At 37.1% G+C, this 14,523-nt stretch overlaps 1 protein-coding gene across 1 annotated transcript in view; it reads left to right on the top strand.

The window, feature by feature from the left end:
• The window catches only part of ABCB25 (ABC transporter of the mitochondrion 3), a 97,742-nt gene that overhangs the window by 28,081 nt on the left and 55,138 nt on the right, over positions 1-14,523 (top strand). The window contains exons 7-12 of the mRNA XM_010253469.3: positions 3,247-3,354; positions 3,582-3,665; positions 3,809-3,869; positions 4,146-4,291; positions 4,404-4,520; positions 8,585-8,670. Of these exons, the coding sequence (XP_010251771.1) occupies positions 3,247-3,354; positions 3,582-3,665; positions 3,809-3,869; positions 4,146-4,291; positions 4,404-4,520; positions 8,585-8,670 (602 nt within the window). The remainder of the gene's footprint in view (positions 1-3,246; positions 3,355-3,581; positions 3,666-3,808; positions 3,870-4,145; positions 4,292-4,403; positions 4,521-8,584; positions 8,671-14,523) is intronic.

The following is a 14,523-nucleotide window of genomic DNA, read 5'->3' as shown; positions in this document are numbered from 1 at the left end:
ATCTGTACATACCATACCTTTTCCCTAATTAATGAAATTGAAAATTAACGATAAAAAAGGCCTGGTGCTATCTGTAGAGGAATGAAAGAGCAGCACTGTGAAGAGATTTAAGATCTCTAAAAGTGGCTGTTTGATTCATGTTGTGCATATTTTCCTTGGCTTAAATTGGGTCTCTGGGGTGGTGGCCCTTGTAGGATCTTTAAGAAGGTTTACAAGAGAAAGGGATTTAAGGGATATTTTTGTCCCTCAAAGTTGTCTGGTGAGTGGTGACATCTGGCATGTAGCTGCACTGCTGCAGCGAAGAAGTTGGATTGGAAATGTAAGGAAGCCACACCACCGTTTTCTGTTGGAGAGGTTTTTAGTGTTGAGTTCAGGCGAGAGCTCTTGGAGATTCAGAGTGAGTTGATTCACCTTGTGGAGGAAGGAAAATTTTGTTGACCTTGGATTTTGGCAGTTGCTCTAGTAAGGAAAATGGTAGGTGATAAGGAAAAAGTGGACGTAGAGAATCTACATAAATCACTGTTGCATGATAAAAGAATGTCTAAATGCATTAATAACCTTCACACCTAACTTTTACTTCATGTAGTCTATGGCCTGGTCATTTTTGACACTGTATTCATGCCATTTATGGCCACTTGAGTAGGTATAGGAGGAGGAATTATTTCATAAAAATCTATCTAGAACCATTACAACAATGCTTGACCAAGTGAAACTACACGTGAGGAGGCAACTCTATTTTGCCTATTCCTAAATACAATGCATTGTGTGTATTGTATTGTAATGAGATGAGAACACAGAATGAGAATATTTTAGTCTCCTGTTACTGAATGAGATAGATGAGAATGCATAATGCAGAGTTGCAGACTACAAGAGACATCATCCTTATAGTAGTTTCTTGAATAGATACTGATGATATATTGAACATTATGAGATGAGAACATAAATAATACCAATTATTTCAAGTACCATGTACCATCTAATTCCAACTTCAAACTACTTCATGAAGAGAGAAGTGCAAATGGTTCAACTACAAAACTCATCCAATTCTAATTCAGTCCATATTACAGAAGATTAATATGCACCAGAAATTCAGATCAATTAAGAGACTAGAATCAGAATCAGGACGAATTGCCACATCTTTAACAGTAATAATCTCCTACACTGGTTTCGTGGAAATACATCAAATGATTCAACTATGTATCTAATAGAATGAGTTCAAATATTTTTCAACAAAAATCTTATCAGAAATCTGCCATGGATACTGACTTTTGATGATAGAGGAATTTGCTGATTTCTCTCCACCAAGAATGATCAATAATCAATATTGAAGAAATAGAGATTTTGGAAAACAGTAAACTGATCAATTAAGGGAACCCAGATCAGTTTCTATGTCAGAATAAGTGAGAAAATAATCATATTTAACAGAAAAAAGAGGAAACTCAGATCAATTTCTATGAGCAGATTTAAGGGAGCAAATGAACAGATCAAAGACTTAAAAGAAGGAAAACCTAAATCACTTGCCGGAGGCTGACCATGGTCATCAGAAACCATGGCAGCCACAGTGGTGATGCCTCTCTTTTGGTCGTGCTTGGATCTCTAAAAATGAAAATAAAAATACATGAATATAGTTGAGAGATCTATGAAAATCCTGGATCTGGTGGTTGCTTTCACAATGGTTGAGAAGCACCAATCGGTTGACCGTTTGAGCTATGTTTGGCTGTCAAGCAGTAAGATGACCTCACCTTTTTTCTCTCTCCACTTCCCTTCTCACTGGGGTCACATTGGTTTTGTATGACCCTGCGTCCTGGCTTTTGAGAAAACTTGTTCATTAGTTTCTTGGTCCATCCCATGTTTACTTGCTAAAAAACACTGGAAAATGGAATGTTTAAAGCATATCTCATATTTCTCAGCCATTTGTCAAGAAGAAAACAGACCCTAAAGGTGCAATCTGTCTTATCTATTTCAGATCTGAATCTCTTCTTCTCATAATTCAGATCCTTAATTCTCCCTCCTCTTCCCACCACGTTTATCCTAGTAGAACTCCTCATCTTACATTACTTATCTTGGGTGGGGTTGTATCAAAATGCTATCACTGAAACACCAAAGGTGTATTGGAGAATAAGATCAAATCCCTAAGAATTGTGCCACAAATCCCATTTGATTCATAAGCCACTTCTTTAATTGGAACTAGAAGGGGTAAGTGTAAGGAAGATCCTTGTCAAACGGTTACTGATAGTCAAAGCCACAATGGACTCATGACCCTCAACCATCTTCTAAAGCCAAGATCCTAGGTGATGATACCTGAAGAAGTGATGTATGTATGCTTGGAGATGGTTTTGAATTTTGGTTAAGTAGTTAAGTTGGAGTAGATTCTTGGGAATTTGGAACAAAATGAGTCATTGCTCTACCAAAGTTACTCCAGAAACTTTATTTGCACAGAAAAACTAAGTCCATAGGAAGTGGGAAAACAAGTTTTTTTGAAGATAAATTAAAAAGAAATTTTATTGCTAAAAGGAAAAAACAGTGCATCGTAACTAGGTGAAAAGATGTCACCCCCAGCAGATTACAGTAATGTAAGACCACAAAAAAGCAAAAACAACACTTCTATCAAAACAGATCTCAGCATTCCTTTTAAGAATTCAGAGAAGTCCAAAATTCAGCTCCAAAGTATTTTTTCCGCAGTCCTTGGAACTCTGGAAGCAAAAGCACCCAACCAATAACTGTCGAACTAATAACAGCTACCATCTCTTCCATACTTTTCTTTTTCTCCTCAAAGATCCTTCTATTTCTTTCCTTCCATATTTCCCAGCAAACAGCAAAGGGAATACATGTATAGAGGATCATAACTTTAACTCCACCTCGGGTTCTTGGCCAACAACTAAAAATTTCAGTTGGATCTGCCAAAGGGCTCCTGTCCACCTTGAAAAACTTGAAGAAATAGGACCAAACTGGATATGAAAAGCTGCAATGAAGCAAAATGTGAGACACATCTTCCTCACCAGCACAACACAGCACACATATACTTGAAAACTGCAGACCTCTGAGCTTTAGGTTATCCTGGGTTAGAATGCAACCTCTCACAATCAACCAAGCAAATGCTTCAGCCCTTGGTACAGGCTTACCCCAAACATCCCTAACTGGATCAGCCTCCACCAAGTTCATTTGATCATTTTTATTTGATGAATAAATTTTTATTCTGCTGACTGACAATAAGAAAGGTTTGAGTTTTAACACAAACTTTTTCAGATATCTATGGTGTCAGGTATTCTGGCATACAAGTTTGGATCATCTTTTGCATGGATTACATCTTTATCCGTTGCTGCATATGTTATTTTTACCCTAACTGTGACACAGGTAAGCATTCAATACTACCTCATAACATTGGAGTTTAATTTAATTGGTAAATCTATTATCTTTCAGAATAGAATAGGGTCCTTGCTACTAGTCTTTTTTCTTTTCTTTTTTTTTTTTTTTTTTATGTAGACTAAGGATCAACTGGGTTTTATTCTTCTTCTTCTATTTTTGTAAAGTATGGGATCAGGGTTATCATTTTTGCTAAAGGTTTTTGTTGTCCTTCATAGTGGAGGACTAAGTTTAGGCAGGTCATGAATAAAGCTGATAATGATGCAAGCACAAGAGCAATAGATTCACTTATAAATTATGAGGTGAGCGAGGCGGTACCTTTGTCTGTATTTACTGTTTCATGTTATATACTTTTCTTTCTATTATATCAAATTTGTTGTTTCTTCTTTATGAATATGATTCTTATTCCTCATGCACTGTTTTTTTTTTTTTTTTTTGTTTTCAGACTGTCAAATATTTCAACAATGAGGCTTTTGAAGCTGAGAAGTATGATGAATTTTTAAAGAGTAAGTTTTGATGATATTGGACCTCTTGTCTACGTCATCTACTGCTATTCTTTTTTTGAATCCTGAAAGGTTTTATTTTCCTTGCATTAGTGCTAGTTCATCTTAGTCTGAAATTGGATCATGTTTTTGTTATTCATATTACTGAATATTCGGATTTAATTTCCATGGTCAAAATTCTGTCACTTTGGCAATCTTTAACAAAATGACAGAGCTGTAGCACGATATTTGTATTATTTTTATAATTATGTTTACTCATATGGTAATGCTATTCTTCAGGGTATGAGGATGCTTCTTTAAAAACTCAAAGTAGTCTTGCTCTCTTGAACTTCGGCCAAAATGTGATATTTAGCATGGCTCTATCAACGGCAATGGTGTTATGCTCACATGGAATTGTGAATGGCATGATGACTGTTGGTGATTTGGTAATGCTCACTCATTTAACTTCTAGCTCTTTCAGAATTTATCGCAGGATACTTTTTTTTTTGTGTTTTAACAATGATTGTGAGAATTAAATCATAATTTTGGAATGCACAGGTTATGGTAAATGGACTTCTCTTCCAGCTATCTCTTCCTCTCAACTTCCTTGGGAGTGTGTACCGAGAGACCAGACAGAGTCTTATTGACATGAAATCATTGTTTCAATTACTTGAGGTGCTTTTTTATTCTTTCCCCTGAAGTAAACTTGTAATTACATTTTGTCCCTTCTAATGTCTGCATTTTCATCACTAGCAAGGATTTATAGTTTGATTTCAAAAAACTCCCCTGATAGTTTTAATTACAGCCTCTTGATCATGGAATTTGACTACAAAAAATGGTCATACAAGAAACTACAAAAAATATGGGCACATTTCGTTTTCTTCCATAAAACATATCTGTTTTTACTTTTCTAATATAACTTCAGTGCAACTTCATCAACCATTTCTGAGGAAACTATAATTTTTTTTTTATATGGGAAACAAATAAAATTAGCCTAAAAGGTACTTCAACTTGATGCCATGTTGTGATCTTGCTACTTCAATGCCTAAGGAGTACTTCAACTTGACAGGATCTTTTGTCTAAAAGTTTTTTTGCAAGAACCTTTTCTATCTTTCCTATTCCTTGAGTATCACTCCTTGTGATGACAATATCATATTATCATCAGCATACACCACTAGAAGGATCTTTTTTGTTGCTGAATCATGATTGAAGATAGAATGATCAACATTGTGTTGTTAGATCCCAAATTTTTCTCCACTTCACTAAATCAGCCAAACCAAGTTTGTAGAAATTACTTCAACCCATAAATTTCTGTCCATAGTGTACCCACTTTATCAGCCTCCCCATGAGCGATAAAACTGGTGGTTGCTCCATTTAATTGTCTTCATGTAGATCACCATGAAGAAGGGCATTTTTGATATCAAGCTAGTGGAGTGGTGAATCTACATAGTTTCAAGAGATAAGTACACATATTGAACTAATCTTTGCAATTGGAGAGAATGCCTGAAAATAATCTACCCCATATTTCTAAATGTATCCCTTGGCAACTAGTCTTTAAGGTGTTCTACACTTCCATCTGCAAGAATTGAGTGTATAACCCAGTGGTTTAAAAAGTTCGCTTGGACGCATAAGCGAGGTGCTTGTTACAAAGGGGCTTGTAACAAGGGGCTTGTTAGGCACATTTCATCTTGGCAACTATTTCTAAATGTCTGCTTTTAGGGTTTGCATCTTGCCTAAGAATGAAATATGTTTATAGAATTAGGCACATTTCAAGGGGCTTGTTACAAAGGTGGATCATAGAAATAGGAATGAAATATGTTTACCATCATATTATTTATTTGAAATAATATAGTTAGGAAAGAAATAAACAAAATTGAAACACTGACATGTTTGAATATGTTATATATGCTAATTTATCAAAAATATGTTATATATATGCAATGTTTGATTTTATAGTTTGCATTTTCACTTTGAATATGTTTTGTATGTTATGGTTATGTATTTTAATTTGAGTTAATGAGATTTTTAAATTATTTAGTTTAAAATTAAGTTTGCATTTTTTATTAATATTGTTTTTTATATTTTCTTAATTTATTTTGAGTTTATTTTGTTTTTTTTTTTAAATTTGAGCCTTGCTTCAAAGAAGGGAAACAAGTTCCTGGGTACTATTGTCTACTAGAGAATATAGTTCCTCCTCCTTTGCTTTCTTCCAACTAGGTGAGACTGGATCTCCTTGAATAGTCATAGGAATAGAAATAGAGGATAACAATGTGACTAACTATTTATAGGATGGGGATGAATGTTCAACAGATACAAAACTATAGATAAGATGAATAGTGCAAGTTCTTTTACCTTTCATTGATGGAATTGGAAGGTCTAAACTTGAAACTGGAAATGGATCTGTTAACAGTTTATAACTTTTCTTTTAAAAGATAAATCCATGTCTTTCTTGAGTAATCATGAATGGAGATTACAAAATACTTGAAACCATTGTAGGACTCAACTTTAATAGGACCCCAAATATTTGAATGAACAAAAGAAAAAGGACTTAAGACTCTAATAAATAATAACAACTCTAGGACTCAAAGACACTTGATAGTGTTTACCTAGTTGATATGTCTCAACTCCAAAGAAGAGACATGACTCAAGGATGGAACCAACAACTCCAACATTTGAAGAGAAGTATGACCAAGTTTGCAATGGCACTAGAACCACTAGAAGGGTGCGAAAGAGGATTGAAGTGCCACTTTTGGTCCTTCACCTTAGAGATCATACAACCCATCAACTTCATGCTCTCTCCATCAATCTTCATTTCCATCTTGTATCTTGAAAAACATGGGGGGGGGATGTGATTGAACAGTTTAGACTTGGTTAATATACAGACATGAGATTGAAAAGAAGCTTAGGAACATAAAGAATGGATGATAGAGAAAGAGTCAAGGGCCATCTCAATCCAGTTAAAAGAGTTTGTGCCTTGGTGAAAAAAAAAGTCTTTTGTTGGGAGGTTAATCATGGTAAGAGTAATACTTTGGATAACATACAAAAGAAGAAACCTTATTTGTGCTTATCCCCAGACTGGTGTGTACAATGTGTAAAGTGCAGAATGAGGACTATTACCACTTTCTGCTATCTTGCTCTTTTACTGCAGATATTTGGATTTTGGTGTAGGTGGAACTTGCTTTCCAATGAAGAGAGGAAAACTGATGTGGAAATGTAGAGCAACTATGGTATGGACTACTTGGGAAGAACTGAATGCCAGCATTTTCCAAGAAAAAGAAAGGAGTCCTGAGGAAGTTAAGGAGAGTATCTTAACAAGGACCATCTCTTGGCTGAAAACTTCTTATTTGTTTGTGGATTAATCCTATTATGATATTTGAAGGGGTTGGGCAGCGGTGGCATCCACAGCCTCTAAGAATACTAGAATACAAGCAAGGTGGACACCTCCTCCAGAAGGGGTTGTAAAGCTGAATTTTGATGGTAGTAGCCAAGGCAACCCAGGGCCCTAAGGCATTGGAGGGGTTTTGACAGACATGCACAGCAACATTATCTCTTTATTCTCAGGTCCAGTGGGAGTTGGAGACTCAACAAGGGCTGAAATACTAGCAGCTGTACAAGGCCTACAGATTGCTAACCAACTTTGGGTGGAGAGCTTACTATTAGGAGACTCCAAGGTGGTAGTGGGTTGGCTGCTGAATCCGATTTGGAGGTGTTGAAGAATGCTTGAGGTTCAAGCAAAACTCATTTAGTGCATGCTATTAAAATTTTATGTCATTTAAAAAAGGTCTGGTTGGGACAGGCCATGAAAACAAATATGAAAGAGTTTATAAGAAAAAGGAAGAAAATTTTTGAACAAAGTAGTTCTTCAGGGGTGGGTTCACGGGCCTCAAGTGTCCACAAGTTTGGAGTTCTCGTTACTGGCTGCACCTGAGGAGGATCAAGAGATAAACGAAGGGCCAAGGGAGAAGGAAAAGGAAAAGGATGGTGGAAAAGAAGAGAAGAGAGATGGTGAGGTTTTATTAGAAAAAAAAAGGTGGACAAGATAGGAAGTGTGGAGGTTGAGAATTTGGTTGATAGGAATGTAAAGGTTGGCAAGAGCTTAGGTTTGTTCTTTTGCATCAGAGAGGCATTTGTTAGAAGAGCTTTTGAAGAATTTGAAAGGAGCAAGAAGGAAGAGAGGATGAAGAAGTCCAAAGTAGGGTAAGGAGGAGAGATGTGGAATGATGAACAAGACAGGCAAGAATAGGTGGATAAAGTGGAGGATTTATGATGTTTTTGAGAAAGGGGGGATTTATGGTTGTCAGCGAATTCAGAATCAAGCAACCAATGAAGAGGTGTGACAGGTGTCTAATTCTCAATAGAAGTTTGTCTTGGTTGTGGTTGTAAGGTGTTGTCTTATAGCCAATGGGTAAGAGATTAAATTATTAGATCTCTCCCAGTTGGCTGCTTTATATATACTTATCAAACTATTGCAAATTACACTTCTGCCCCTAATTAAGTATGGCCCCCTAAAATATGCTTAGAAAGGAAGGCATAGAGTTTTTTTTTTTTTTTTTTTTTTAAGGTTATTGCTATTTTGGTTACATTTACACTTTGTATTGCTATTGAGAGTTAAATGCCTTCTGTCATTCCATCAATTTAATTTTTATTCTATGTCTAACTTGTATCCTGTTCCAATGGTTTATCATAGTTTATATTTATCTCTTAATGTTCTCTTTAAGTTCTTTTGATGAATTCTGTAGGAGAGGCCTGAAATTGGAGTTAGACCTGATGCAAAACCACTAACATTGAGAGGAGGAAGCATTGAATTTGAAAATGTACACTTCGGGTAGAAACCGACCTTTTCTTTATTTGGTTAATTATTTATTTATCAGGAAGTACCTTGTTGTGAATGTTTGGCTGTATGACATATTGTTGAACTACTTTGGTATGCTTTTCGCACCATTGTCAAGGAGTCTAGGTGATTCTTGATAATAGTGGATTGACTAGTTGCCTAGTTGTCTAGGTGATAGACCTTTACAAAGAAAAAACTGTCCTTGGTGTTTGATTGAACTTCTGATCCATCAACATACCCACAGAATTTGACTTTTCCCTTGAACAATGAAAGTGAAATATCCACATTGAGTAGTTTGTTCTATCAAGGTTCAGTAAAAATACTTCCCCTTGCTCTAAATCTATCATATCGAATCTTAAAGCGTACACAGATGTGTAAACACTTGAGCAGTAGTTTTATATGTAAAACCAACAGAAAGGTCTAACTGGCATCCCATATAGCCCACATTTCTTGGGCTTCTTGTCCAGATCCAAAAAAAATATAAAAAAAACTGAGTTAATGGTGATAAAAGGGACCAGAAAAATGATCTAAAATGTAAGGGGAAATGGCCAGATTCGGAGTTAATCCCCCTAAACAACGATTAGCAATTTTCTGCCATCCAAAAATATTTGAAACCAGATCAGATTTTGGACTGATCAAAACAGCCCCCAAACCCAGAAAGTTCAGAAAAAAAATGCAATAATCACCAAAAGATGTACTCTTCCAAATATTGAAACCAGGTTGAATCAAAAGAAAACAAAAAAGAAAAATAGCCCCAAAAAATCTAGAGGCTGTCATCTTTTTGAATGGCCCTATGCTACCTTTGGTTATCAACTTACCACTGGAAGGAAACCCTGGATCATCTAGTTTTGGAACCCTCTCCTGAACAAGTTTTTCAAAAAGTTGGCTATATGAAAAAGGAATTATTTCTTCTCAGGAGGAATAATAACCCTAATAATGTCCACCCTTGCTAACTTACTGGCTTACTTTAACTTAATGTTTAGATTGCTAGTGCCAAATTGCCAATAGCTGGAGAAATTAATGAGATAATTTCTTTGGGAACTAGGGGATTCTAAAAGAGATCACTTAATAAAATGGAGCACTATGGGAAAAAATAAGAGGGAAGGTGGGTTAGGTAGACTATAGCTTATAAACTATGCTATGCTTGGGAAATGGTAGGGGTGCAATTTGACTGGCTGGGTTGGGTTGACGGTCAACCCTGGTCCAATCTTAAGATCAAACCTCAGGTTTAGGCCTGGTCCAACATGGGGTCAAGGTTGAATTTACTAAACTAGGTCCAACCAGGGCTTGCAATATCAATGAGATTTAGCGGTGTTTCATTAAAATCTATCTCCCCATTTTGCTAGGTAGTGACATGAATTTTTTTTGAGAATCTTTTTTTTCCTTATTTTACTGATATGTTGGTGATATTTCAAATTTTGTTGATAGATTATGCATTTATGGTTTAAAAATTTTAGAATATTATTAAAATTTTTATGATATTCCATTAAAATCATGATATTTTTTTAAATGTTTTCCCAAAGAAATCAATGGAGAACTGGTTATTGGATGATTGGCTTACTATTTTGATATGGTTCACTTACTAAGTCACTATAGTTCAAAATAAAAAGAAAAATGCACACAACTATAAAAGCAGATTCTCAATCTCATGAAAACATATAGTAACAAAAAAGACAAAAGTCAAAATGGCAAGTAAATGACATAAAATGAAGAGAAGATGGCTAAAAGACTAAAAGGGAGACAAAGAGAAACATGCCCATTAAGTCTCTTAATATAATCTTATTTTATTTATATAGTTGTTCGCTATGGTTTTTTGAACCTTAAATGTGCTATCATACTTCTAACAATACCTTGACGGTTTATTATTAACCTATTCCTATTCCATGTTTCTAGAAAATTTCCTCAAATTTTCTTAGATTTTCCAAATATCATAGGGAAACATTCTCGAAATTTCGACATCTCTATATGGCAAAATGTCCATTGATATTAAAATTGTGAACCATGGGTGCAACTAGAGCTAACCCAACGCAACTTGGGCTTGGGCTGGCCTGGGTTGGTTGGTTGGATTTGAAGGGATTTTTGAATGCATATATGTGTACATGTTTGTGAATGGGTTTAGTTTAGGTTAATCATATACATATTGTAAATAACTAGGTATTATTATAATCAAGCCCAAAACAGTCTCCTTAAAGAATAATTGTACATAGGGAACTATCACTGAATAAGACATCCCTGTGAACACCAGCATTTGCTAGGCCATCCGCTTCAGTGTTTAGCTCCCTGGGGATCCACCCCAGCTGTGCATTTAGGTTGAGAAGGATATCCCTTGCTTCAGTCAAAAACTGTGCTAACACCCATGGCCCACTGCCATGATCAGCTAGACACCTGATTGTCTTTGCTGAATCTTCTTTTATGGTGATGTTCTGAAAACCCAGACCTCTTGCTATCCTGATTCCAGTTAGAGCTGCCATAATTTCAGCCTTTGTTGAAGAGGCTATCCCTATTGGTCCACTGAAAGCCCAAATAACTGTACCATCTCTTCTTCTGAAAATTCCACCGATTCCTGCTTCACCTGGGTTTCCAAATGCGCTTCCATCAAAGTACAAGGTTATCTCCCCTTCCGTCATAGGAGAATGTGGGGAAGGGAGGATTAAGGATTGGTGTTCGGAGAACAGAAATTCTGCAGCATTTCTTTGGAGGTCAGAAAAAGGAACCCCTTTAAAGTACTCTGAGCTGGCGGTCCAAACGGAGATTCTATGGGAGATGATAGACAAGCTCCTCGAAGTTCCTTTCTCTATTGTTGAAGATTCGGTTGTTTCTTTCTTCCCAAATTCTCCATAGGATGGCATGTACTACGGAAATCCAAAGGATCCTTCCTCTTTTGCTTAAACTTCTTGCTGCCCATTGTCTGAGACAGTCTATCACATTTTCAGGGAAAGCCCAACTAAAATTAAAAAGGTTGAGGAAGAAACTCCAGAATTTTCTGGTTTCCTCACAGTGGATCATATTGTGATTGGCTGATTCCCTGGCTTTTAAACACAAACAGAAAGCATGAGGGGATAGACAGGACCTTCCTTGGTTCTTTTTCTGGAGAAGATCCATAGTGCTGATCTTCTTCAGACTGGCTTCCCATGCAAAAAAACAAACTCTGGAGGGAATGCGTGTGCACCAGACTGTCTTAAACGGGAAAAGATGAGATACCTAATTCTTCTTGATTAGAGCCCTGAAGAAAGATTTGGTTGAGAACTTACCTGCTGGGTGTAGGGTCTAGACTCGAGTGTCAGGGGTGTTTGGGGAAAGGTACACTTCTCTGAGAGTGTAAAGGAATCTAGATATTTCCTCAAGCTCATTTTCTGTCAAAGGTCTTCTAATGTCTAGGTTCCAGTTGAACTGGGAGAGATGAGAGGATAGGACAAGGGAGATGGGAGCTTCTTTATTTCGGGTAAGGCTATAGAGACGAGGAAAAGATTCAGCCATAGTAGAGTCACCCCACCAAACATCAGTCCATAATTTTATTTTATCCCCATTTCCCACTTTGTACCTGATAAAGGAAATGAAATTTTGGTAGGTCGAGAGTATACCTTTCCAAGGGTTTATGTCCTTGATCCGATTCAAGTGCAGCCTGCAATCCCAACTGTTTGCATGTTTCCCGTACTTGCTGCTGATGACCTCAGTCCAAAGGGCATCCGGTTCATGAGGGAATCTCCACAGCCATTTGCTCAGAAGAGCTGTGTTTTTTCTCTCAAATGACCTATTCCCAAACCACTTTCCTCCTTAGAGTTGCACACTTGGGACCAATTCACAAGATGGGATCCCTTTTCCCCACTTCCCTCCCACAGAAAATTTCTTTGAAGTCTTTCCAGCTGATTGACAAATTTGGTTGGCATTCGAAAGGATGAGAGATAGTATGTGGGCAGATTTGTCAAAGAGGCTTTGATTAGGGTGAGTCTCCCACCTTTGGACAGGTAGTCCCTTTTCCACGTGGCCAGTTTTTTTTCACATTTTTCTATAACAGGATCCCAAAAGCTTTGTGTCTTCGGGTTTCCTCCAAGAGGCATTCCAAGATAATAGAAAGGGAGGCTTTCAACTTTTTAGCCAAGATTTTCCTTGAAATTGTTTAGGGATTGGGCATTTGCTATATTCATCCATGCAATACTGATCTTAGAAAAGTTAACTCGAAGCCCCAAAATCCATTCAAAACAGATTATGATCCTTTTCAAGTTGACAACATTGTCTTCTTTGGCCTCTAAAAACATCATAATGTCGTCTGCAAATTGAAGGTGTGCCATCTGAATTGAATTTCTTCCAACTTTAAAACCCCTCACCAACCCTAACAGATTTGCCTTCTTCACCAGTTGGCTGAAAATTTCCATTATAAGAGTGAAAAATAAGGGGGAAAGGGGGCATCCTTGCCTTAAACCCCTACTAACCTTGAAGTAGCCTTTAGGTTGTCCATTGATTAGAACTGAGAACCACGTGGATTTAACACATCCCCCCATCCACTGAATCCATCTTCTTCCAAACCCCATTAGCCTTAGGGTTTCTAATAGACATTCCCAATCCACTTTGTCGTATGCTTTTTCCAAGTCTAGCTTCACAATCATCCCCAGCTTACCATTCATTTTCCTCTCTTCCACGCATTCGTTTGCTATCAGAATGCTATCAACAATTTGCCTTCCTTTTACAAATGCAAATTGGTTAGGCGAGATGATCTCACCTTGAACTTCCTTCAATCTCCTAGCCAACACCTTTGCTAGAATTTTGTAAACACTTCCCACTAAACTGATTAGTCTAAAATCTTTCACTTTAGGAGTTTCTTGCTTTTTTGGGATCAAACATATGAAGTTGGAGTTATTTCCCTTATTCACTATGGCCGATTGGTAAAAATCTTTAAAGACCTCTAGCAGATCTTGTTTTATGGTATTCCGGCAAATCTAATAGAAGAAAAGAGGGAATCCGTCTGGCCCTGGTGCCCTGTCTCCGTCCATATTGAAGACTGCTTCTATCACTTCTTGTTCTTGAAATTCCTTTACTAACCAGATTTTACTTGTCTTTGAAATTTTTGAGCCTTCCCAAGAGCTTTGATGAGAGTTTGTACTTTCAGTCTTTGAAAAAACTTACCAGGGTTTCAGAGATTTCTTCGGGATCCTCCGTTTCTCTTTGCTCGATTTTTATTTTTGAGATGTGATTCCTTTTCCTCCTTCCAGAAGCGTATATGTGAAAGAATCTGGAATTTTTATCTCCTTCTTTCAGCCATTTGATCCTTAATCTTTGTCTCCAATACACTTCTTCGTGCCTTACCACCTTTTCCCATTCTTGCCTTAAAGTGCTTCTCCTTCTTCTGCCACTCTCCTCTAACTGGCCGGTTTGCTCCTTTTGGTCCAGGTCTTCTAATTCTGATAATAGGAGAGATTTCTCTTCCTTTAGAGCTTTAAATTCCTCTTTCCCCCACCTTTTTATATTCCTTTTTACATACTTTAGCTTTTCCATAAATCTGTGACTTGGCCAGCCTTCCACTTTGCATTCCTCCCACCAGGTTGCCACCTTCTTGGAAAAATCTTTGTGCTCAGTCCAGAATTTTTCCAATCTGAAAGTGGTTTTTCCCTGAAGCTTCAAATTTGTGGTGAGAGCAATTGGTCAATGGTCAGAGATGCATCGGGGCCTGATCTCTTGAAAGGTGAAAGGGTATAGATCTTCCCATTCTGGGGAGATTAAAAATCTGTCTAGTCTGCACCTTAAAGCATTCTCCTGCATGTTGGACCAGGTGAAATTATCATTTCTTAAGGGAAGGTCATGCAACCTGTGTCTAGAAATAAAATTGGAGAAGCCCTCATACTTCTGTTTACT

The sequence above is a fragment of the Nelumbo nucifera genome, chromosome 7 (genome assembly GCF_055504915.1).
Source record: "Nelumbo nucifera cultivar China Antique chromosome 7, China Antique-T2T, whole genome shotgun sequence".
In the NCBI taxonomy this organism is placed as follows: Eukaryota; Viridiplantae; Streptophyta; class Magnoliopsida; order Proteales; family Nelumbonaceae; genus Nelumbo; species Nelumbo nucifera.
This window is presented reverse-complemented; position numbering and strand designations above follow the sequence as displayed.